Consider the following 27,270-nt stretch of genomic DNA (forward strand, 5'->3'; position numbering starts at 1 on the left):
TAAATGAGTGAACAGTCTTTGCCAAAGAAACTTGTCTGTGTGTTTCTTTTTAAAACGCTTTGAACAAATACTGACATTAACATAACAGTACAACTAAAGTAAAGGTTTTTTGATTCCAGAATATTTTGAAAAGAAATGATGTGACAACGTGGTGTAGGGGAATCTCTCGAGTTCAACAATCGGACGAAGCGCAGGCGACCAGAGAAAGGCGAAACCAAGGAATTATGTGTTATCATTGTAATCATTCGTAGAAGCGCCCTGGGACTGCCAGCGCCACCAGAGGTGACATACTGTTTCCGTTTTAGAGAGGGAACCTGTAGGGTGGTAAACAGGGTACTGGTTGTTCCTCGGGCCTCCCGCTGCAGCCGTTCCTGCTGACGTGCTTTCGATCTAACGTTCTGAATCACAATAACAGCCCGTGCCCCCTCTCACTGCAGCGTGCTGTTTTCGTCAGCTTCTGATTGGCCGGTTCGGCTGCCTGTCAGCGGCAGGGGGCGGTCTGCTGAACTGGTTCTTTCTGCTACCGGGCAGAAGTTGTTAATAAGGGGCTGAACTGAATGGGCAGCAGGTAGACCAGGCAGGGGTGGCAGTGACAGTAGGTGAGGGCAGAACTGGAGGCACTAGGGTAAAAATTGCACAGGGGTGAAAGGACAATACAGAACTATTAGTATTGAGCGAACAAAGGGGAGATATAACCTTATGACACGGGTATTGTGCTAGTGTTCAGGGGAGAGAGTTGAAGAAAGAGAATTAAAGACGAGGGGCGCACAGAGGGACACCAGGGTGTGAAAGCCAACAGAGGGGATAGATACGCCGACTGAGTGGCAGAGGGGATTTTGCTTCGAACAGCTGTTCTCTCATTGCTGCGGCTGGGCTTCTTGGTGCAAAGAAGCTTGCTGACTGGGGCTCTGCCGCAAGGTGCAGGCTGCTGGCACAGAGGAGGAAAGAGCAAGCGTCGAATCCGGACCCGAGATGAAGTTCGCGAGGTTTCTGATGAAGAATGCCGCCCTGGCCAACATCCCCAAGCACATCGAGCGATTCTCCAAGTTCTCCCCGTCCCCTCTCTCCATGAAGCAGTTCCTGGATTTTGGTAAGCCCGCTGCCGCTGTAGCGTAAATGCGAATGTACCGTGCTCGAGGATTTAAACATTCATGTATCAGGATTTGCAAGCCTGCATTATTCGTGCTGTGGTTCTCGACAGGCCGCGATGTTGTTTCCAAATATTTAAATAAATAGGCGAGGTGCTTAACCCTTTATACCTATACGGTAATATGCTAATGGCATTTACGGATGCGCATTGTTTTGCTTCTGGTTGACATATTAGCTCTGTGCTGTATAGTGCTTTACACATATGAACTGGTGCATGTTTTAGTAGTACATGCGAATGTTTGCCACTCTTATCAGTGCAGTGCATTTTTTTGCTGCACGGTGATGTAATTGACAGTTTATTTATTGCTGCAGTCATATGGTTAATATCTTCTTGGGCACACATTCGTCTTCACTGATTGGTTAGTACATTAGTCTGCTCACTGTTGTTATACCCCAAAGCCAGTAGAAATAAATTCGTTTCCTCAGTTGGGCTAAGCGACTGCACCACCTAGAGGCTTTTCAGATGCTTTCATTCATATAGTCTGAGAGCAATAGCCTGTGCTAAGCGTTTTGTGTGTTTGTTTCTCAAACGGACCGCAACACGAGCGTTTGAGAGTGTGCAGTAGTCACCAGTGCCTCGGGTCATACTTTTTTGCAGTGCGGTTACTTCCTGTGAACAATCGCAGCACATTTGTGTCGTACCAATGCTGTAAAAGTTGTGCTCTTTGTCATTCTTTGTTACGACCCCTCAGGATCCCAGCACTTACGTAATCTGCCACTCAGGAATTGCACAAAGTTGAAAGTGCTTACCATGTGAATGCTCATGTTCTTTTGAGGGGAGCCCTGAGGGCTCAAACTGTGAGGGTGATTCAGAGGGTCCCACCATTTCTTAACGTATCCTCTTTGTCCTGTTAGGTTTCGGTTTCGGCTGCACGCATATCAAAAGCAGCACCGGACGCCCGTCAGCCATCTGTTTTCCTTATCTTTATGGCCTACGCTCACCCTGCCTTTCCGCATGCTGTCACCTCACGACAGGCATTGTCATGTTAATGGCCAGTCAAAGGGCTTGACCCCCAGCAGCAGTCCTCAGTTTCAGTTCCATCCTCAGTGGATGTGCATGTTCAGACATGTACAGACACACACCGCGGGCCTCACAAGGGTTTATATTACTGAGGTATGGTTGTACACGATTTCATCTGTACCATCTGACTGTGCAGTTTGCCGGTTGAATGCAGAGTCGTTTCTGGAACTGTTCATGTGCTTACCTGTAAGGCAATCTGGCAGTACCCGGCTGGCTGGTCTGATAGGTCAGTGTGTGAGCCGGGTATTGGAGGTTTGTGGTCCTGTTTTCTGTTCTGGGGGTTCGGTTTATAATTCTGATATCCCTTATGTTACCTCAGACATTTGCATGTAGCAAGCACACATGCAAGCAGGCTCCTATACACTCCCCCTCCCATATAAGTCCAAAAATGCTCGAGTTGCAAAAGCCTGATTCGGTAATAGAGGCCAATGTTATTTGGTGCCTGGGATTATTTTGTATTCAGTCTAACCCTGCATGTAGTGTGTCCTTTCTCTTATTATTACATTGCAGTTCCAGTCCAGATCTGAGCTCTGCTCTGGATCTTGAGATAGCCATACAGAATATAATGTGGATTGCAGACAAAGAGTATTATTGAAGCGTTACATCCTCAAACTCAAGATCGCTGTGGCAAATTGTACCTCAGCCCTTCTCGATAACTTCACCTGTTAGTGTGTTAGATGTTTGTTTCTGTGCACATGCGCTGCATGCTTAATTAGCGGACCCTTGTTGAGCTGGATTGGTTTACTTTATCTAGAAGGCGAATGATCAAGAGTGGCTGTGTTTTATAGGGCGCGTGACAACCACCTGTGCCAGCGATGAAAATTACCTTTGACCACTTGCACAAGTTGCAATTACTGGAATCCACATACTAAAGACCAATACTGGAACCCACATACTAAATACCAATACTGGAACCCACATACTAAAGACCAATAGAGGCAGCACGTAGGTAATGAATGAGGGGAGACGTATTGGACCAGAAGTGTATATTTTTACCATTATAGGTGCACATATATGGGGACAGAACTCACGCAAACTGAGATTCTTCAAGAACAAATGATTGACTTTTACTATGCAAAATGTTAAAGTAACCAAAATGATGGGAAACATAGGAAACGTGTAAACTATAAATGTGTTTGGTAACATTTTGCACTATATTACTTCTTTAATTCACACATGAATGTGGAACACTTGGCATTGGCAGTGGTAATCAGAGCAAAACCAGTAGGCAAGTGTATAAGGAATTATGTTTACATCTTTGAGATGTATGTTGTTGTACGTATTAGTGTATTTCAGGCGAATTACACATATGGTGAGCAGTCTCCCACCCATGAAAGCAGGTAATAAGCATACAGTGATATGAAGGTGCATTTAAGAGTTTGTCAATCATTTATATACAATGACCGCTTCTAACGGGCCTTTTTAGCAGTTAAGCTTACGGGAATTTACAAGTCTTTTTTCTAATGAAAATGTCCATTCTGAGATGTGGTGATCCTGTGACAATGCAGATATCCTTCACACACACAACCACTGGACATGGTCGATGAATATTAGTAAAGCCTTTAAATATGCAGCAATAAGTACAAAGCGTTCCCTTTGTTAAGAGACTCATGTGGAGTCCAGACATATTTCTACATGTGCCTGTTTGATGCAGTTCCAAGGGGTGGAGCCTAATTTATAAGTTTAACGTTACTTCTTGTAACTTTCTAGGCATTGGCGTGTATAGGGAAAGGTAAAAAAGTTTATTAAAGTTATAAAAAAATTGAACTGTTTTGGGGATTAATATAATTGTACATTTATTGATATATTTAAAATGTCGAACAAAATAAAAAATATACATCATTGAGATCATTTTAAATTAAATATTAGATTTTTTTAATACATTAAATTAATATTTTTCATGAGATTTAAATAAAATAACCTACCATTTGTAAAAAAAATATATTTTTAATTACTATGTAGTAAAAGAGGTGTAGATCTCTGCATGTAGGTTAGTGAATAGCTTTTTGCAGTATATTAGTGGTACTATTCATTGCAATACTACTAAACGTACTAAAATTTCAATTCGTGAATAGGCCGTGGTTTTAACATTGTCCATATTTACAGTTTGTGGCATGGGGGCATTAAGTAATTTGTATAGAATCACAAGTGATTTATTAAAAAAAAATTGGGGGTCAAGAGCCAAAGCCACAATTATAACACAGGTCGACAAGTACCAAGTTCAGTAATTTAGCAGCTACATGACATTAACTAGGTTTCAACGTAGCCTAATTGGAACCACAATGCTTGCAGTCACTAACATTTCTTAATATGTGATTACTTAAATAATCTGCTCGGCTGAGGTATAACGGTTTGTTTTTCGCTCCTTTTCCTTGTCTGCAGAAACTGTGCTCCTTTTTGCCAAATAATAATGTTTTTTTACGTTTTGTCTTGTCCTCTCAGACTAACCAAGCAGTAAGAGTCCTAAGAATTGTTTGATTTCAGTTTTAGCATGTGTATGACCTTTTCAGTCCAAGAAAGGATACTGTATCACAGTCCAGAGGAGTCAGACATACAGGAATAGACTGTACAGACTGGACATCATTTGGGCATTGCAGCTGCTACACATTGGCCCGTTCTTCACCTGTCACTGTCTGGGTGAACCCTTTATCTTTTTTTGGTCTCGCCTAGGCAGCGCTTGCTCTTTCTCTTCGAGACATGCTGTATTCAGGATATGTGCATAAAGCTCTGCCCACTTTCCACACATCTTTTTAATTGGCTCTTGTCCTGTGTAAATTGTGGTTTTCATTGGTCAATAGACTTAATAGCTTCTCATTGGTACTGATGCAGCGCGATTACCAGCTTTGGTTATTCATAAAAACTACCATACTCACCTGGGCCCATAATCATTCATACATAAGCCGATAATCACCACTGCGATCACAATTTTATAATTTTCTGGATAAATTTACCTTTACACCAAATCTTACCAACCCTTCGCACCTTGGTTCTTAATTTCCCCTAGTCAATAGATCAGGTTGTTAGCAGAATAGGTAGAAATGACATTTACTTTTATTTCTTTGAGTAACCACAGACACAAGAGAGTTTTAAAAGCTTTATCTATGCATTAATTGTGTTAGTCAAATACCAATACATGTCAACCACCAACTTCTCTAAGGAAAATGATTAAAGTTAAACATACACATTAATAAGATCTCATGACGTTGGTGCCTGAGAAGGGTGGAAAAGGAAACAGTACAAGGACATACCCCACAGAATTATATTTACCTAGAATGGTGTGAGGACCAACCCCTGGCCAAGGAGCTGGAAAGGAGATTCCCAAGTAGTCAGGAGCCAAAAGATCAGGGCAGGTTCAGGACAAGATAGGTGACCTCTTCTAAGTGCAACGCCAGCGTCACACCCCTTTCTGGTCCTGCTCTCCTCGATTCTTCCCCCTTCTAGATGGTTAGGTTAGTCTTCTTCAGCAAATTTCTCTGACTCTTCTCTCTCTCTGTCTCTTCTCTCTCGATTCTTCTATAGAGTGCTCGGACAGCATCTCTGACCTCCGTGGCATCCGCAATCGGCTGCTTCAGTGATGGGTCGGTCACAGGTCTGTGACAAGTCTGACAAACTAACTGACTGAGCCTACCTTCGTTATACTATTCTAAGTGTATGTACCACCACCCGCCTCCAATGTTTCAATATTCGTGAATCCCCTACTTCTGATTGGACAATGCGATGCGAAGAGGTCATCACACCATACTAATCTAATGTCATCTTCTTTAGATCATTGTTCAATATTCCCGCCCCTTAATTTTACTTTCCCATGCTTTATTTCCCAAACCACACAGAATTAATTTCATCTACAATGTATACAAAATTTGACTTCTTCTCCTTCCCCTCTCAGGGTCAAGAGGTGGTGTTTCCAGGCGCTTCTCTTGTTAAAGTGTCCATGGCTGGGTTTCAATGTCACACTGCAGAGTTTGACAGAGTCCAGTAGGCTTGCGCATAATCAGGCATGACGGAGATTTCAGTCACCCTCCAGGCCCAAATACGAACTAATAACAAAGTCAAAGAAAAACATGTTAGAATACGAAAATAAATGAATGCACTGTACACCACTTATTCCTACTCTAATCCCTTTAATTTATTTTAACTATTGCATTAGCAGTTTAGTAAGACATGTGAGATTTATTTTGAGCGTCGCATGTGCATTAACATGTGAGGTTCAAGCGGCCATCTTAAATACTACTGCGCAACTGCAAAGATTTCCCACCAAAAGTGAAAAACGTCATACTACGTAGATGCAGTAGACGCATGCGCAGAGAGTTCCCACGTTTTCAGCAGCCATTTTTAGACACTCAGGTTACTTATTAGTAAAACACATAGGCAAGCTTCTCCAGTATATCAATGTCAAAGGTGTAAAGCAAATATTAGTATTTTACACACAGGTTGGTTACATTATTACATGTTATTTGAGAGGATCGCATCCAAGCAAGTTTCTTATGTACGAAACCTTGCTCCATCAGTACTGCCTTCTCTCTTCTTGTAACCTTCCATGAGAACATCCCCTGTTACATGTGCCTTTACTCCCTAGATCTTAATTACAGCCTCAATGCACTATTTTCTTAAAAGGCTTCAGGCAGGACACACACTTAGTCCTTAGTTAGGTCGACAGTGCTTACTTCACTCACAAGAACATCTCACATTTATATGAGACTGTCTATAAATTCCCTTCATCAGCTCCACACAGAGTACAACCTAATTCACAATTAATATAATAATTCTTTTGTCACATTGCAAAGCTACTAATTTTATATATGGACATAGCTATTTGAATGTACCTGTGGTACTGTCTTGGATGCAATGCATTATAGGTAGCATGAATTTACCATATATTCGGCAGGGTGCAGTACCATATGTGGCCAAAAGAGGGCCATGGGGACCTCTTTAGGCCACATATGGTACTGCAGCCTGCAGCATGTCTAGATAAAACAATAATTGGCATTTATAATGCCAGTGACTCCAACTCCCAACAAATGCAAGACCAATTGCATTTCCAATGCAATAGGTCTCACATTTGTTAAAGTTAGAGCTGTTGGTGTTGAAAATGACAAGGTTTTTTACTTTTGCTTTTTTATACTATTGCCAATCGTGCTATGCAAATATAAGATTTCTAGTGTAAATAAAAACCATACTAAACTTTCTGCCCCATCTTTTTAATTGGGTCCTGTCCTTGTCCTTTGTAAATGGCGGCTTTTCATTGGTCAATAGGCTTAGTAGTTCCTCTATAGTATTGGCTTGTCTCTTCTTGTAACCTCCCCTGAGAACACTTCCTGGTACATGTGCTGTTACTAAGTCTCAATTTCATCCTCAGAGCACTGCTTTCTGAAATGGTTTACAGGTACGACACAAGCTTTGTCCTCTGTAAGGCCGACAGTGGTTATTTTACTCACTAGCACATCTCACATTTATATGAGACCCTCTATTAATTTCCCTTCATCAGCTCCACACAGAGTAGAACCTAACCCAGAATTAATATAATAATTCTTTTGTCACATTTCAAAGCTACTAATTTTATATATAACGGTGAACAACACTTACAACGCAACTTTTACATCGCAGAGCCTTTACAACGCAACCATTACAACGCATTGCTCTGGGGGGCGCTCTAGGATAGGGAATAGGTTAATTTACTATCCAATAACCTTCCCTAATGTCCACGGGGACTGGAGTTGGAATAGTAAATTAAACTATTCACTATCCAGCACCCCAAAGCACTATGCGTTGTAATGGACTGCGTTGTAATACTTACGTTGTAAAGGCATGCGATGTAAATGCATGCGTTGTAATGTCATACATCCATATATAACATAAAACATGTATTTGTAAAGTGCATTTATCACCCGTGGGTCTGAAGGCTCTGAATAACAGATGTTTATTGTTACCCAACTCAATGGTTCTCATTTTATCGACCTCAGGTGGATGAAAGGCTGAGTGGACCCACTGGGATTTGAACCTGTGACCATGAGGTCGAACACAGTGCCACATGTGGCCAAAAGAGGTCCCCTGGGACCCCTTTTGGCCACATATGGTACTGCACCCTGTAACATGGCTAGGTAAAAAACACTCCGCCTTTGCAGGGTGCAGTACTATATATGGTCAAAAGAGGGCCCATGGGACCTCTTTTGGCAACATATGGTATATGGTACTGCACCCTGCAACATGGCTAGGTAAAAAAAGACATTGGCATAACTCCAACTCCAACAAATGCAAGACCCATTGCATTTTCAGTGCAATAGGTCTCGCATTTGAGCTGTTGGCATTGAAAATGACAGTGTTTTTTACTTTTGCTTTTTTTTATCCTTGACACTAGTGCTATGCAAATATAATAATTCCACTGAAAATAAAAACTAAACAAAACTTTCTACCCTATCCTTTTAATTGGCTTCAGTCTCAGTTCTTTGTAAATTGTGGCTTTTCATTGAACAATAGGCTTAGTAGTCCTTCCTTAGTACCATATTGTCTGTTCTTGTAACTTCTCATGAGAACATCCCTTGTTTTATTACTCCCTCAGTTATAAGTACAGTCTTGTTCTATGTGCTATTTATCCCTAAGTTTTAAGTACAGCTGCAGAACACTATTTCCTTTATGGACTTTAGACAGAATACTGGCTTTATCCTTAGAGAAGCTTTTCGTGGTTACTTTACTCACTAGCACGTCTCACATTTATATGAGTCCCTCTTTAAATTTCCCTTCATCAGGACCACACAGAATAGAACCTAATCCGGAATTAATATAATAATTATTTTTTCACACATCGAAGCTTCTAATTTTATATATGGACATAGCTATTTGAATGTACTTGTGGTACTGCCTTGCATGCAATGCATCATGGGTAGGGTGGATTTACCATATCTTCTGCAGGATGCAGTACCATATGTGGCCAAAAGCTTTCCCATGGGATCTCTTTTGGCCACGTATGGTACTGCACCCTAAAACTTGGCTAGGCAAAAAACATTAGCATTTATAATGCCAATAACTCCAACTTTGCAGAGTGCAGTACTATATGTGGCTAAAAGCGGTCCTATGAGACCTCTTTTGGCCACATATGGTCCTGCACCCTGCAACATGGCTAGGTAAAATAAGCATTTGCAATACAATAGGTCTAGCATTTAAGCGAGTTTGAGCTATTGGCATTAAAAATGACAATGCCTTTTATTTATGTTTTGGTTTTTAAAAAATAAAAAAAAGGCTTTGTCATTTACAATGCTCTATGGGTTAAACTCGCGTAAATGCGAGACCTATTGCATTGCAAATGCTTATTTACTTTGTAAAAAAGATGCTTGTTTCACAGCATGGACATGGGAAGTATTGGATCATTTGAACGTGTCACTTTTGATGGCCCCGCAGCTATCTAAGAACCTGTTCTCAGTTACCTTATATTTCCTCCTTTCTGGTCTACCGTTGGACTGAAGAAAGAAAATAAATTCTTTATTGTATAGTTAATAAAAACCGTTACAATATACCAATTAATAAAACCACTTTCCTTTGCACACTATTATACATTAAAATACAGATTATAAAACTACCATTAGTAGAAAAGATAAAAACACAGCTACAGGGGTTTTCCTATGCGAATTAATAACTTGTGATTTTCCCCCGATTTTTTTTTTCTTGATAATCATGAATAGTTTAGATAGCAGATTATAAATCAGCCAATGCAGTTCGCAGTATCAATGTTCAGGAGTTCAGGTTCTTGTTGACTTTTAAGTAAATGTTCAAAGTTGATTACATATTTAATAATTCGACAGATGAATTGAGGATCCTCTGAGTCCAGCACATTTAATATCGCTGAGCGGCATGTGCGAATACCTTTTGCATTGAACTTTTCTCTGAGTAAACTCCGACGATCATGCTCCGGCATTGGGCAAATGCAAATCAGGTGGATCATGTCTTGCACTGCAGCGCCGCATAAATTGCAATCCTTCGGGCCAGGAGACCTCCAGCCTGGTTGGTCGGCGTTTGTTGGCAATTTTCCCATGTGTAGCTTCAAATACTTTCATTTTAAGTGTGGAGGGAAAGCGAGACATAAATAAGCAGCTGGAACCGGTCTTTTATAGGATTGTATTATCATCCAGGCATGTGCACGGCGTCTTAATGTCGATTTGTCTTCAATCAACGAGTGCGTATTGGCTGCTTTTTTTGCAAGCTGCTTAAATGCTGATGCTGGTAATTTCCTTTGCCAAACAGGTGTCATCTCAGTGCTTGTCAGGGAAGAGTTTAGGTACTTCGCATAGTAGAATTTGGGGTTGCTTTGCAGGGCTTCCCAAATGGCAGAATTAATTTCTATGTCGCAATTGAGCCAGATGTTTTACCAAAATTTGATTGACTCATATTTTTTGTGCAATATTTGAGACTGTAGTCCAAATTCGAGGCGTACCTGTGCTGGTGAAGCGTCGCACGGTAAACAGAATACGCGTTTGTACACTCTTGTTTGGATTTTATCTAGTAGGGGTGCACTTCTTCCGTTGAGTACCACACTACCGTATGCTATCGTTGGTAGTAACTTAGCTTTAATAACTGTAAGAAGGGGGTGAACAAAGGGCCTTTTAGCTGTTTTGATAGGCTGCAGAATGCATGCAATAGAGCTGCTCCCTTCTTTTCGATAGCGTTGAGGTGTGTGGAGAATGTGAACCGTTTGTCCAGATGTATCCCCAGATATTTATATCTGTCCACTACTTCCAGGTTCATGTTGGTAATTGTAAAGTTCAGCTGTTTAGGGCGACGATGCGTTATAATCATGACCTTTGTTTTTGTGCTGTTTATTTCCATCAGATTAGTTGAAATGTCAGTGGATTATAAGTGAGTGCTGTAATAAGTGTAGGATTGGGCACAGGTGGTGTGTGTGGCCCTCTTTTACAATCACAGGTTTCAGCTAAATTGTCATTCGCCCTGGGAGTTTGAATGTAGAGTTTCCTACAGATAGTACCGTGCAGAAATTCCATGCCCGTAGCAGCGCAGTAAATAAGATACTGTGACAATTTTGTTTTGCAAAGACTGTTTTATTCCCCATGGCACAGCACAAAATGTGGTATTGAGTGCAGCTGCTGAGCAGATAGGGTGCACAAGTGGTATTTTCCTGGGTGGTTTTACCCCCACCTTTATCACAACACTCGGGACAATGTCTTTATAATCTCCATGTGGCAGTAGTTCAGTGATCCACTTCAGGTTAATTGTTAGTTTCCTGTGACTTCCAATACAGCAAGTGTAAATGTCACAGAGGTACCACAAACCACGCACATTGGCATCCCAGTTAAGGGTGTGAGACGAATGCCAAATGATTCTTTGAGCTTCCATCCTGGTCTTGTTATACACTAGTAATGCTTCATGACTAATAGCTGCCAGGCAGATTGACTAGTTTGGTTGTGCTTGCTCACTGTCTAGAGTTTCTGCCCGTCGTGCACCAGTAACGAGCATTGACACCTTTGTAGGTATTTAAAATAGTGCAGACCTACCTCCAGTTAGCACGAATGATCCCTACCAGGACATTTTTGTTTTAGCAGGAGCATCTCGAACATTAGTAGCTGTACTTGGAACAGTTTTTTGTTGGGCTATCCAGCTTGGACCACATTACGGAACACAAGATTTGATGCGAGGATGGAAGGGGCATTTGATTAGGACAATGTTAGAGATTAGCTCCTGTAGTTGGTTTTAACACCATTCCTTTTTACAGTTGGAGGTCCAGGGAGATTAATTGATTACCTAGAGCCTTGAGGTTCCTGTTTAAATAGATAATGTAGTATTAGAACCAAGTATCTTGGTCCCTACTTTAATACTCAATGATACAGGTCGTGGCCGGCATGCCCTCTGGGGCAGACTGGTTTGGTCTGCCCGAGAGGGCAGACCAAACCAGTTGCGCGCACTCAGGAGTGGGCCCACCACTCCTCCCCTGCCCAGCCCTGCTCGCAGAGCAGCCCTGAAGCAACCAAACCCTTCTGCTTTCTTGCAGTGCGAGAAGCAGAAACATAAAATGGTAGTTATTACCATTTTATGTTTCTGCTTCTTGCCCTGCGAGAAAACAGTGGGGCGATGCTCCTCCCCCCTAGTGGAGGAGCCGCCCCTGAATAATACTCCCCTTTGCAAAGTACCTGGGAAGAATAAACGTTTGGTTTTCGGTTCATAGATCGCTTTAATCTCAAGGTCAGCAGTTCAGAATAACAGTTAAAAGGGGGGTACGTCAAGGGTGCGTGCTGGCCCCGACCCTTTTTTCTCTATTTGTAAATGATATTCCCCCTTATCTGGCACAGTGTAAACACGATTCTCCGAAATTATGTAATGAGGCAATTACAGCACTGTTATTTGCGGATGACACTATTCTAATATCACAAACACCCAAGGGTCTACAAAATCTAATAAATCAATTTAACAGTTATTGTTTGGTAAAGGGGCTAGAAATTAATTCTCTTAAAACTAAGTACATGGCCATTAATCCACCAAAAACTTTCAAGAAGAACTTGGTACTAAATGATACTAAATTAGAGTATGTGGAATTTTTTGATTACCTTGGCATCAGGCTTGATCACAAAATATCTTGGAAAAAACAACTAGAAAAAAGTAGGCTGACACTTAAACACAACTCTCTACCTATTTTAAAAATTCATGGAGGGAGTACTTCAAAAGCAATAACACCTGCGATAGAAGTGTTCAAAGCAAAGGCCCAATCTGCAGCCCTGTATGGGGCCGAGATTTGGGGGCCCTATTCAAATAAGATATTTGACATTGACGAGAATGCGTTCTTTAGGCGCCTATTAAGATTACCACAAAGAACGCCTTTGGTGCCTGTTTACCTAGACATCAACCTAAAACGCACAGACCCTTTATGTTGGTTGAGGCCACTACTCTATTGGGTGAGATTGTGGTCCACCCCCGAACTTGCCGACTATAGAGCCGGTTTATTGGAAATTAGGGAACTGGACACATATAACTCTATCAAGTGGTTTAGACATATATCCACTTGGTTTACAATGATTGGTCTCTCACACTTTTGGAAAAATCCAACTGATTTGCAAACTAATTCTAAAGAACAGGTAAAAATTGCTTATTGGAACTACATGTCCTCCAGAGTACACGAACTTGCCACTGGCTCGTTGACACAACATTTTTTACAATTTAAGGATACCCCTATATTCGAACAATTCATGGATGAGGTTGAACCACCATTGGCTAAAACCGTATATCTTCAATATAGATATGGAATTTTACAGATAAATGCACATACCAGTCGGTGGGCTCGCTCTAAGGGGACTGACTCAAATTGTAAGTTGTGTGAATTGAAGCAAAAAGAAGATGAGGCCCACATTCTTTTCTTTTGCCCTTTTTACAAAATACAACGTATGAAATGGATAAAACCTCTTTGTAAAAATGTGGGCATAAGATCATTTAGTGAGGCCGAAAGACTACTTAGATCCCCAACTTCTAGGTTGATTACCTTTGGAGTTAGTAGGTATCTTTATAGTGTCTGCTTGATTAGGAAGAAACATGGACTAAAAATATAGCATTTTAATCTTTTTTTTATACTGGCATTTTATCTATGTATATTATGTTTATAATTATTATTTTTTTTTTAATAACCTGGTCTTGTAAATACTTTTAACTGGAAGATAATTAACTGTTTATTAAATTACGAAATGAATAACGCCTCCCCATGCAAATTGTGAATAGATTGTGATGTAGTTTGGGATTTGATCTATGTATATAATGTCCTTTTTTTACTGTTTTGACATTGTTATTTGTCTTTTTTAAAGAAATCATGTATTTGAATGTATTTTATTTGCTGGCTTTATGACAAAATGTCGAATAAAAGCTTTGAAACCAGTTCAGATTTGGTGTTTTTTGCTGATTTACCTTTCTGGGCAAAAATATATTTACCGATGAATGACAATGGTGTGATTTTCTGCCAGAATTTATTGCAGTTACTCGGCTTGGAAAGAAGTTCAAATGTGCACCTGCAACCTCCATCTGTGTGACAAAATCCTGATATTTTATGAACATTTTTTACTTTGGTAAGCGTGCCATGAGAATGGAAAGAGTAGAGAAGGGTGAAGCTAGTTAAGTAGTCTTTGTTCAAGTTGTGATGATATTCTTGAAGGTCCACTGTGCACCAGTTAAGACCAGAATCACTGATGATTTATGTGTGCTGACTTAAACATCACAAGTTTGCCCAATAATCAATGTCAGAGCATCAGCTCTTTCGATCTTTGAAAAACTCCAGCTGTAATCCAAGCAGTCTTAATGGAACTTCAGTCCAACATTGGTGGCTGTTACCCTAACGTCCATCTCTTCAGGGGTGAGAAACTGATATCAATGAATTCTCAGGAGCAGTGTGCACTTTATGCCCCCCCGATTACAAGCTAGTCGGATTTACCATTTGGTCGGAAATAACATTTCATTGTCTTTATCTCCACTGCAGAGTCCAGCTTCTATGAGTCCACCCCCACTCAATGAGGAATAACCATGCAGACATAGTTTTTCCTCATGAATTTTCAGACAGAATTCCCAGTTCCATGGGGATTAACTCTGCAGTTTACCACCTGTCCTGAGCAGTGTGGTAATGGCAAGTGGGGCGGAAGGGCAGTCTCTGCGTGGTTTGCAGGCAATGGGTTGGGAGGATACAATATGGCAGAAGAGTCTGTAGCTGGCAAGTGAGAGCATTCTGTGCTCCCCCCGTGCTGTAGCATTGAGTCCAGGGAGCGAGGGCCAGCCTGCATCTGCAGTCCAAGCCTCATGAAAGTTTACTGGCCTGATCTTCCAGCAGGTAGGATCGGGATACAGGAACACCATGTCAGATACAAGAGATAATGCTCTGACCATCATGTAATCGGGGCCTATGTAGGGTGTAAGCCGATTCTTTACATCCTTCTACTACCCACTGTGCTGCACCTTACACAGTCGGTGCACAGGTTTTTAAGGCACAGTATCTCTTACAAAATGGCTCCAATGAGATGTGGGAGGGCGGAAATCTAGAAAGAAAACACGGTATATTTGCCTGAGTGGCTCTTTAAAATTGTATTTAATCTTTCCTTAAATGTACTAAATGTAGTTCTTGCAACAAAATGTGGCATTTGCTTCCAAAATACACTTGAGGTACCTTTGACATTTTATTAAGTCTGGTTATTTTCTTTAAACATGTAGTCCATTCGGTCCTAAAATGAAAGGTGATTTGTTTTGAGCAGTATTCAATCTAATCTGTTCTTTCTCGTGTCTATATTAACTTAAACTTATATTTAGTCCTTAAGAGTTACTTCAGGCGTCTCAGAAATTACTTTACTCGTCTCAGAAATCCGATGTGAAAAGTATCGCTCTGTCCTGCATTCCGCTGTGCCAGACACATCTGCTGGTGAGGATTTCCTCTGCAGAGCAGCAGTAGCTTTCTAGTCAACAGCAGGTGTTGTTCTAAGAACTCTCTGTGAGTTACTGTGACACGCAGTGAGATCCGTGCTTGTCACGGGCCTGCCATGCTGCTCACGAATGGGCAGCGTGGGATCCTAAAATAGAAACCAATCAACAGATTTGCACAGCTGTGACCATAAATGCTCTTAAGCAAAGTTTAAGGTCGATAACGCGACAGCAGACATTACATAACACGTATTTCTTCTATCACTTGTTCAGTTAACTTCGTGCTCCAAGCCCAGTCACAGAATTACAGCTGCAAAGATATGAAAGAAAAAATAGATCATGTTTTCTGCTTAGGCTTGGTATTTTCATCATTAAACTAAAGCGTAAACTATGTGCAGGTAAATATAGCAATGCATTCATGTGCTCGAGGTATTTAAATGCTCAGTCAACTGATGCCATTACTGTGCTGATTTATTCAGGTTAAGTGCAGCCCACCCTTAATGTATTTACTCTCCACAGAGGCAGGTGGCGAGCTATGAAGCAACCGGAGTCAAGGTTGGTTATAGTTGGCTGTTGCCTAGAACCCTTTGTTGGATGTTGCTTCACATTAACAATCAGCAAAATGTACTTTGCCAGAAAACGCGTGGTCAGCACCTGAACTGTTTGCTTCAGCAGTTTCCCAGCGATTGCGATTCTGTGAGTTCAAGCATAGAAGTTAAAGTTAAATTTTAGACCCCCCCACCATGCACATTAAGGTGGAGCCATCCAAAATTAACTGTAATTAACAGTTTTTATGCCGAAGTTCAGTATTTTCAACAGCCGCGGCTGGCTTGATAATTACTGCTGTTCAGGATCCAACTTTGCACTTCATTGAATGGAACTTACTCTCCCTTCTCACACAAGTTCGTCATGTAATGACATTGATTGAGGCAACTTGAGGCAGCAATCTAAGTGCTCTCTCCAGCTATGGAAAAGCACAGTAACCCTGATCCTGGTGGTGGATCTCATAATATTCAAGTGACACTGGTCACCAGGCCAATGCTGGGTACAGGTCACTTCTCCATACTGTAGACCAGCAGTACCTACTTCTGAGTCATGGCTAGAGTACCTGAGAGATAGAGAGAGTGGTCGCTACTCACTGGGCAGGAGCGACAGTTTTGATGTTTATCAGGGTCTGTTCCAGGGATCACACACCTCCTCTGCGCCACACCCGCACAGGTCTCACAAATGAGTGGCTTGCAGGCACCACTCACAGCAAAGTTTTGTTTTTCACCCTCCCATCTTATTGTATTTGGTTTTTCGAGAGTTATGTTCTAATAACGAACATTGTTTAATATAGTTATTACTTCCAATTTCAATGTGGTGCATGGTGTTCTGTTTTTTGTTGTTTATTGAATAATGTAGTGCTTTCGTGCTCATTTTCATTTATAGTTTGCTTCTTATTTTCCATCAAAGGACAATGTTTTAAATTGGTATTATTTACTTTCCTTTTGGTCGTATGAACTAGTGCCTTTTCTCTCGTCTCTGCTAACTTTCCTTTCTCATTGTGGGTATGCTTTTGTAGGTGACTCGATGCTTAGTTGCTTTACAGCGCCAAAATACCCTCTCTAGGGTGAACTTAACACTTCATAAGTACCCTAATCTAACCTGGGTAGCCAGTGTTAGTCGGTTACATCTTTTTTCTGTAGTTGTTCAAGATTAATAACTGGCATCATTTTTCCCATGAATGGTTATGGGGTTTTCTCTTCTGTGGGAGGTATAGGGCATTTGGCATTGACATGTCCTTGGACTAGAAGGACATACCTCAACGTTTGTGTTCACTTACACAGAAACACATGGCGCCAGTCCTATGTCCTTCCAACTCCAGTGAGAGTCATTGTTTTGTAGGGTGTTGCATGGAGCGACCCAGTGCACACTGAAATATATGTGAGACTTGCCTAAATTCCATAACTATTGGCTGCTATCAAGGAAGGTTTCCTATTTGAGTGGTATGGTCAGAGGGTAAAAGTCAGCAATTGACAGTTGAAGCAAACCCCACAATTTGGAATTGGAAGTTAGAGGGGAGCGTTACTGTAGGTGGGAATAGGAATCTTTACAAGTGTGTGCTTTAATACCTTTGTTGGCAGGATAGAGCTTGCCACATATGTAGCTTCATTTCTGGTCATCTGCCATTATGACACTTGTGAATAGGTCATTAAAACTGGTATAGTGAACATGTTTAACCTGATATATTAGGATGATAATTCGGTGAGTAAACTAGGAGCAACTGTGGATATATCGATAGCCAAAAATTTAAGGCGTATTCCTTTGTCATGAAAAATGTCAATGACTGGTATACAGGTTCTCTCCGGTCTGACATTGACATACTGGAAGTGACTTGAACTTTGATTGATTACTTTATCAGATTGAGTTTTCTGTTTATATTTGAAATTCTGGTGTTAAGAAAATTAAAAGTTAAACAACCATAAGCTAGGACAGGTCATCAATTAGCTCCGTTAGCTTCACTGCGACCAGGCACTTTTTCACAATTGATTTGAAAGTCTAATAGCATATTATTGTACCTTCCTGGAAGTACTCAAGCAGCCAAGAAGTTACAATATTAAATAATGATAGTAGAGTATTAAGTCAGCATGCGGGAGATGAAACAACAGTTTAACAGATAGTTTAATTTACGGTAGGACCAGTAGGGACACCTAACCCTCAAACAGCAGTGAAGTCCTAGACTCACAGAAGACACACCATTTCACTCATAGGAAACAAGTAGAGGAGGGATTGCTTGAGGGAAGGAGATGGAGTGGGGGCACTGCAGAGATAGAGGACGTGAGAGCTCTTCCAGTCAGTAATGGTAGCAACGAGGCATCCTTTCCTATAGCCTCTTCTGAAGTGATACCTTGTGCAGCTGTTCTTAAGGCCTTCATACCTTTCTCTGAAGAGGATACAACGTTTCTGATATTGCATAAAATCAGATTCCCCCTACAGACCCATGTACTACCTCAGTATTCAAATAGATTAGTAAGACTTTGTCTTCCGCCTTGACCCTCTGAATTTATCTCTGGGTAAATTAAATGAAGAAGGCACAGTCATGTGCCTTCTTCATTTAAAGTTGCCACGGTTATTACATTCATCATAAAAGACTGATCCATCTGATATTTAAACTTTCGTTCCATTTCTTTACTGCCTTTCAGTTGCAAAATTCTGGAAAGCCATGCCACTAATCAAATAGACACACACCTGTCTGAGAATAACATGTTAAATACTTTTCAGGCACGATTCCCTCTTGCTCACAGCACAACATTGGTTATGTTATCCATCCCTGATCTTCTGAGTTAGATTCTGGCCTTTGCCTTGATCTTACTGAATGTATCTGTCGCCATTTGACACAATCGGTCACAATAGTTTGTTGAACTGTGCCGAGGTGGTTGGTATCGATGGGATAGCCCTACAGCAGTTAGCATCTTTTATCTTTGACACTCAAGCAGTCGGAGTTTTCGCTTTTAAAGGACAAAATCTTCAAATAACACGTGGTGGGTCCCAGGGCTCTACCCTTTTACCTCATCCTTTTGACATCTATATTAGCCCCTTGGCAAATGCCCTCGTGGAGATAGGTGCCAGACTATTTATGTATGTTGATGCTCTCCAACTACTGGAGCACTTAGACAATAATCCATTGCCCATCTAGAATGTCAGTCAGTCGTGAGATTTACTTGGCAATGGATGGGCTGTAAAGCTAAATGCCAGCAAAATTGAAATACTAGTTGTTCATGGTCACTGTGACTTCTGCTTGTTTCCTATTTGCATTATGAGATGAGTACACCGCCTGACTCATCTAACTTGGTAAAAAGCCTAGGAGTAAAAATAGATGACTAATTCTCTCTAACAATCCTGGGCCAGTGTTACGGTAAGGCCACACTGTCCCAGCTTGTGCTGTGGTGCAGCTATAATTAGGTGCGCTGAATGCAAACAGGGGCAGTGTGCCCTATTACTGATATTGCAGTGCTCCCCCAAACCTGTGCTGCCGTTTGGGCAGCTCATTGGTGAGGACAGAATGGCTGTTTGAAGCAGTCTCAAGGGGGACAGAGGTTGCTCTGCAAACAGACGCACTAAGTGACAGCAGTCGCATGCAGGAAAATGTCTGGGGGACACTATGGAACCCCTTTTAAACCGCACACAGGGGTTTCCTTGTGGGCGAACTGCCTGTACACGACCTCTTTGTGGTGCTCAATCAATGCACTCTTTGACGGCCTCTTTGACTCCCTGCTCATGTAGATAATACGGAATGGGTGCAGAGGTAAAGTGTTTTTCCTCATTTGCTTGGGGCCAGGGGCCCTACAGTAGATGGAATGCCTCTTTAGGATAGTGTTGATGCTACTTGTGCACTGTCGCTATCTAAATTATAGAAAGGGCCATGCATGTATCTACTGCCACTTCTGTAAGTGCCTCAGTGGTGCAGAAAGCTGGCACACAAGACCGTTGCACCCTGGAGCACTTCACGGAATACGGCCCCAGTAACCTTTTATGGTCTTCACCTGCTGTTAATATTTAAGACTCCTGAGAAAAATAGTGCAATTCTTATTGTTTGAACAAAACGCCTGATTGTCTCTTCTCTTGGCTATGGCAATTCAGTGTATCCATTGACTGGATACACTCACGGGTGAGAAGAAGCGCTCCACAAATCTACGGATTGATCTAGGGCATGGGTACTCACAAACATTGGGCCAGGGGCCACAAAGTACGGTCTGTACTTTGACTGAGGGCCGCACTGATGCCAAGAGGGTGGTGATAGGTGGTCTGGGTGGGTCAGGGTTTGTGTAAGGAGGTCTAAAAACATGTAGGTTGCAGGTTAATAAATGTGTGCCCGCTTATTTAACATTTTTCCTAAATATTATGGCTCAGCAACTGAACAGCAGCTTGTGCAGCTGTTCACTGGGGCAGCCCGCATGTAAAGGTCAAGAGGGCCATAAGCCCCTCCCCTCCCCCCCCCCCGGGCCATAGTCTGAGCATGACTGATCTAGGCCTTCTCCAGTATTTGCTTCAGAGAGCACTGGTCATTTAGAATGCAGGTGCATGCTTACCCTTATGAGCTCCTGGTTTCATACATGCCGGTGAGTACATTTTCTTTAATCCCTCTTTGATTTGTGATACTTTTCATAATGTAAACACTGCAGCTTTTATTAAGCCTCTCATCCAGGACCCTGTCCAGAGAGACCTCTTTGCTCCTCAAGTGCTGATATCATGGGTCACATGTATCATGCATTTTACTGGTTGCTTACAGCCCGAATCACAGAATCGGTCCGGTTGCGACCGGTAAAATGCATTTTGGTATGAATTCAAATTTGCGATTTGGTAACATGTTATCAATTTGCAATTTGGACTTGAGAATACATACAGAGTCGGTATTAGGAAGGGGCATGTTAGGGCATCCCTTCCTAATACCGAATCATAGCAGTATGTAAGAATATTTTTCTAGTCAAATGCGGTTGCAAATCATTTGCATTTTACCACCTACATCAGTGGCGTAGCAAGGTAGGGGCGGTCCGCCCCAGGCGGCACAAGTTTTGAGGAAGGTGGTACCTCCTCCGTTCTTTCATGATTTTGTTGCGGAGCAGCAATTGAGGGAATACCGCACCAGCACCCCCCTGTGCTCTTACGGCCACCATGAGCGGCACGGTTGCTTGCTACTGACCTATATCAAGTAGGTGGTAACCCATTCGCAAATGGGAAGGGGTCCTTAGAGGACCCCTTCCCCTTTGGGAATGGTAGAGTAAACGTTTTTTCAGGGCCTGCAGTGGCACCACGGACCACTGCCTGCTCTTAAAAATATGAAAAAATATATTTTCTTTTTTTAAATGCAAACCGTTTTCCTTTAAGGAAAACGGGCTGCATTTAAACAAGAAATGATTGCTTTATTTAAAAGCAATCACTGGCTTGGTGGTCTACAGACCCCAGCCTTCCACCATCCCCGTGATTTTATTGATTCCCAATGAGTCACAAATTAAGACCTACCTCATTAATACTCATGATGTAGGTCAATTTGCGACCCACTAGGAACTGCTAAATGAAACTCATGGCGTTTCCTACATCAGGAGTAGTGATTATCTAATTGCGATTCGCAGAAAATCACAATTAGGTAATCGCTATTTCCAATATTGATACATGTGGCCACATATGTATTTAAAAGACGTGAGCAAAGAATAGGTTACTGCAGGTTTGCTCCCTGAGCCTCTAAACCGTGGTCCACTCTTCCTGAATCCTGACCCTTCCTAAAGGTATGAAAGCCTTATGAGGAGCAGCACAAGGTATCACTTAGGAGACTCCGCTGTGAAATAATTGCTTAGTAGAGACTTAGCTTTTCTGCCAAATCCTGTCTTAGCTCAAGTTAGTCGTCTTGTTCTATCTCTGCTCATATTTAATAGTGCCAAGAAACCTACAGTGAACATGCTCTCTATAAAAAATGTCAACACAACACAACATTGTTACTTAGCCCATTGATGTGCTCTTTCATGTGGCTCAGGCCAACAGTATGAGCAAGAGCTTTAATTAACGTCATTGAGGGTCTCATAAGTTTATAATGCTATAAAATCATTGGAGACGAGAAAGCATTCTGTAATCTAAAACCATAAAAAGGCACATCCTTGAAAAGAAGGATACACTTCAACTTTCATGATTACTGGAAGTGCCCTATGTCTGCTCAGTGGATGTTTAAAGGGAGCTTGTTTGTACAGTAATAAGGTTATGCAATTGCATCCTATTATGAACAGCAGAATTTCTTTATGCAAGAGTGCTCTTAACGCCTATGCTTAGCATGTGTCAAACCAAGGTGGGGACTGCAACTACAGAGGCGCACCTGCGATCACCAGCACCTCTCGCCTTATGACAGTCAGATTGTAATGCCGTGTCTGCGTTGTTTGAGGTATTAAGATCTAGAACTTGCGCTTTCACGGAAAATGTAGTATGGTCTTTGTACTTTATTTTGCAGGCTGATACTGTCTTTGTTTTAAAAGATTCGTGTATTGCCTTGGCTGGAAGTGAGAAAACAGCAGTTGCTCCTTTCCATACTACTTACATATTTCAGCACCAGGTTAAACGCGTAGCAAATGGGATTTGAAAACATTTGAATAACAGCATGACACTTCCATTGTATCTATTTTTTTGTGTATTAGAGATTTTACGAAGCAGTCCAGGAGCCTCTGATACAATGTATTCAAAATTGTTTACATTTGGAATTTCACGTGGTTCAGATCTTCATTTCGAAGCAAAGCTCCATTGCACGATTTCCTATTACGCCGTCACAAAGAATTAGGCACATTATATATGCTCACCTGTTTACACCAGTGCAGACCGTAACTAATAGTATTCTGGTTTACTAAATGTATTGCCAAGTGTATTGATCTTCTTCACCTGCTGTATTATTATTGTGTAATTGTAAAGCACTTTCAACTCAATACATGAGGATAACTTGTCTCGTGGATGTTCTTGAAGTTGGAGGCAAGGTTAACTCACAGATAACATGCACTGTTTTCAACACACTATATTCTTTTCCACAGGATCTGCTAACGGGTGTGAGAAAACCTCCTTCATGTTTTTGAGACAAGAACTTCCAGTGAGACTCGCCAATATCATGAGGGAGATTGACATTCTTCCAGACCCGTTGCTAGGAACGCCGTCAGTGCAACTCGTGCAGAGCTGGTGAGTTGTCCAAAAACAAGTATTGTACAAATTTTTATTTTTTATTTTTATTTTTTTTATGTGTATTTATAGAGCGCAGACATTCGCTCCGACAGGAGCATCTTGGCGCTAGGAAAGCATGCTACGAGTACATGAAAGTGGAAAAGGATGAAAGAAAAGTGAAGAAGCTGAAACTAGATGGCTGCCAATACTGCGGTGTCTGATTGTTGGTACACCCATGTCTTTAGAAGTTTTCTAAAGATACTCTCCTTGTCCGTCAATCTAAGATTGACCGGTAGAGTGTTCCATGCCCTGGCTGCCAGGACAGTAAAGGTCTTCCCACCCCTGGTCTTGTACTCAAATCTTGGAATGGTGATAAGATTTTTGCCAGAGGATCTCAGACAACGCGAGGGGTGGTAGCGTATAAAACGCTTTGCAAGATAAAGGGGCCCTGAGTTTTTCATAACTCTGAAGACGGTAAGAAGAAGTTTAAAGAAGATCCTTTTGTGTAAAGGTAGCCAGTGGAGGGTGTTTAGCGCCATTGAAGCTGATGACCTTCTAGGAAGTCCCAACACTAATCGAGCAGCTGCGTGTTGTATGCTCTGCAGCTTTTTGAGGGTGGACTTTTTCACTCCCGCCATTAAACCATTACAGTAATCAAGTCTGGAGAGTATCAAAGCTACCGCGACTGATTTTCGGGCTGCAATGGGGAGGAGGTCAGAGAATTTCTTTAGGGACTTAATAAGTCCAAAACAGCGTCCCGCCGTGATCCTGACGTGTTCGTCAAAAGAGAGGGATGAGTCAAATTGCACGCCCAGGTTCCGTGCTGAAGATACGGCGCTGGGAGGGGCCTCAGATCCTATGGGCCACCAGTCCTTCGGGCAGAAGGATAGATCTTTACTCAGCGGTATAATTTCAGTTTTGGCGCTATTACATTTTAAATGATTTTTATTTAGCCACTGGAAAACATCAGAAAGACAATTTTGAAAACGCAACTCTGCGTTCGTACACTTTTTGTCAATCGTGACGACAAGTTGTGTGTCGTCAGCGTATGACGGTTGAGTTTCTTTTTAATTTTGAGTAGATACTTTAGGATGACGGTTCCTGAAACATTTTCTACTACATTCTAACCAAGATTTCTCATTCTGTGCCCTGTCTGTGAAACAATATCACTCTTCAAATTAGACTGACATGCATCATCCTTCAATTTATGAAGGCCTTTAAATGCAGTCTTGTTATTATATTCCTTCCAAACCAAATCTACAGATCTATAACCCATTAATTAAAGATTCCTTAACTCTTTTCCAACATTACCTAGAATATCATCCAGAATCTCCTTCCATGAATCTCCGTAGTCAACCATTGAGAGCCTGGGCTGCAAATCCTACCCACTGACCCTAACCAGCACAGCAGCCAAAGTCATTCATGCTATTTAATATACTGTTTACCCATACAAATCCAAAATGTACCCCTCCTGCACAATGGACTCTGCTTCACAAAACTGAGTCCTCATACTATTAGTCCGGATAAAAATATTATGAGTAAAATAAAATGAACAACTACATTTCCCACGTCGATCTGACTTATATAAAAACTGCTGACTTTCTGTGAGACCATATCACTGCTTACTACTACCAGCACCTTTCTATCCATTGTTCTCCCACTTGTAATATGCATCTTTGTAGGCCATTTTGGGATGCTACCATTTTTAATGAGCAACTAGTGGTAGCGTTCCCACAGACAACTTTTAACAAAGTAAACAGGCATTTGCTTAGTAGTGAGGATACTTTTTGAATTCCATTGCGTATTTCATAGTTTCAGCGGCTTAAATATATTTTCAAGGTATTTTTTTACTTTCTTGTATCTCTTAGCCTAATGCAAAGAATTTCCAGCATCCCCATCTTTCCCGCAGTATGGTTTCCTGGCTTGCAAACGTATTGTACAGTTTTTAATAAGCTAAATCAAATATTTTTAGCACCACCTACTAATGACAGATTGCAAATCCAGTGTGAGCCAAGGGTCACTGCTTTAGTGTTATTCATTGGCAATCAGCAGGCAGGTGCATATGCAGTAATACAATAGTCAGCCTTAGAGTAATGACTACTATTCTAGGTAGCATAAAAATCTTCATATAGTTTTGAACCAGACTGTGACTTTGATTTAGAGGCGAACAATAATGGACTTTGCAGTCATTTCGAGAGAAGTGCTAAATCCAGAGAAGCACTCACCATAGGATCCACAATCATACATTTTATTCCACGTTTGTCTAAAAATTGGAGAGTTTTCCTTTAACACATGTATGCTGAAGTGTAAAACAAACTATATGTCATTTTAGTAGTGAGGACTAACATGAATTTTAAGATGGATGCCCGGGTTTGTTAGAAGATTCTTTAGTTAGTGGATAGCACCCCGAGAACTGGTTTATAGAATCCTAGCTTTCCATCCACGTTTTAGGAATGTACAGTGAGCGACTGAACATTTAGCTTTTATTGAGCATTGCCATTTTTGCTGCTGTGGCTCCCTTATCAGTGTTCCAGAGAACCTTGTTTATAGGTTTAGTGTTTTTGTAATTTAACTATGGGCCTAATTACGATATCAGGCGGACGTCTCGGGACTCACTGACCTCTGGTCAGCAGTCTCGACACTGCGATTACAATAAGACCGCACTTGGGGCTCATTAGGATCGCGGACGGACTTGAGTCCGTCCGCTACCCCAGAGTAGGAGGGATGTCCGCATGGGCAGCGGCGTTCCCTCCGTGAAGATTAGGATGTGACCGCCAGGGTGGCGGTCACATCCTCTATCTTTAACATTGCGGCGGGTGCAGCTTCAAGCTGCACCCGCCGCAATGTTAAAAATGCATACATTGCATTTGTATGCAGAAAGCGGCAGGCAACGCGCGGTGCCTGCCGATTTCTGCATACAAATGCAGGGAGGTACCATGGGTACCCCCCATGTGCACACCCCATCCCCCTTCACTCAGGGGGCCCGCAACGGGCCCCCGAAGTCAAAATCCGTATGCTTTTTCACGGCGGAAAAGCCGCCATGGAAAAGCATCTCTTTTACACTATCCTAATATGGCTGGCGGTGTCTGATAGACACCGCCAGCCATGTTACAGCTTTTCCGCCGAGGTTGTAAGTCAACCGCGGCGGAAAAGCGGCAGACTGAAACCAGGACCCACCAGCCATCCTAATGTGGCGGTGGGTCTTTGGTGGGTCCGCAGAGGATTTTCCGCATCCTCCGGGCCGGCGGTGGCTTCCGTCGGCCCGGAGGATGCGGAAAATCCTCCATCCTAATGAGCCCCATGTGCGGATGCATACTCCCATTTGCCTATGGGAGCGTGTGCTACGGCCGTAAACCAGCCGTAGCACAAGCTCCCATAGACAAATGGGAGAATCTGTTCATCCCTGCACCGTGTGGCAGGCACCTCAAGGTGCCTGCTACACGTTGCAGGGATTAACACAGGGGCCCTGCTAGGGGCCCCTAATGTCATTTTCCAACAGGCTTTCCTGTAGGAAAGCCCGACATGGAAAGCCTGTCGGAAACTGACTTCGTAATCCTTATGGCAGAAACATCGTCCATAGAGAGTTCGTGCCAGTCTCTGACTGGCCCGCTGGGCTTCTTGAGCTTGTCGAAATCCATCTAGAATGACCGGCTGGTTTCTGTTTTGACTGCCTGCATTGTAATGTGGTGGTTGAAACTAACACCATGATGAGGCTAGGAAAGCATTTGACCTGCTGTCGGAGGGTTTCCGACCCTTATCGTAATGAGGGCCTATGAGTTTCTTTTGGTATGTATTATTGAAGTTACTTGGTCTGTGCAGCCCTTTAAACTGAATAGTTTTAAGACACCCTGTTCAGCTGAATGAGTGTGTACTGCAATTAGACACTGCAATTTTTCTTTCTTTTTTTGTTGAAGGAGAGATAATAGCATTACTGATTAGCTTTACATAGAACACAAGTCTGAATAGATCAATTTTATACTGTTTTCCAGGTTTGATATCGCCCAAGATAGGAGAGGAAGTTTGACACTATTTCTAAAACATGCATTGGACTATTT

General features: G+C 41.9%; 1 protein-coding gene across 1 annotated transcript in view; it reads left to right on the forward strand.

Moving 5' to 3' along the window:
* The first annotated feature begins 443 nt into the window (after window positions 1-443).
* Window positions 444-27,270, forward strand: part of LOC144784737 (pyruvate dehydrogenase (acetyl-transferring) kinase isozyme 2, mitochondrial-like) — a 49,291-nt gene continuing 22,464 nt past the window's right edge. The window contains exons 1-2 of the mRNA XM_078663725.1: window positions 444-1,090; window positions 23,092-23,233. Coding sequence (XP_078519851.1) covers window positions 973-1,090; window positions 23,092-23,233 — 260 coding nt within the window. The 5' untranslated portion in view covers window positions 444-972. The remainder of the gene's footprint in view (window positions 1,091-23,091; window positions 23,234-27,270) is intronic.

The sequence above is a fragment of the Lissotriton helveticus genome, chromosome 10, assembly GCF_964261635.1.
Source record: "Lissotriton helveticus chromosome 10, aLisHel1.1, whole genome shotgun sequence".
In the NCBI taxonomy this organism is placed as follows: Eukaryota; Metazoa; Chordata; class Amphibia; order Caudata; family Salamandridae; genus Lissotriton; species Lissotriton helveticus.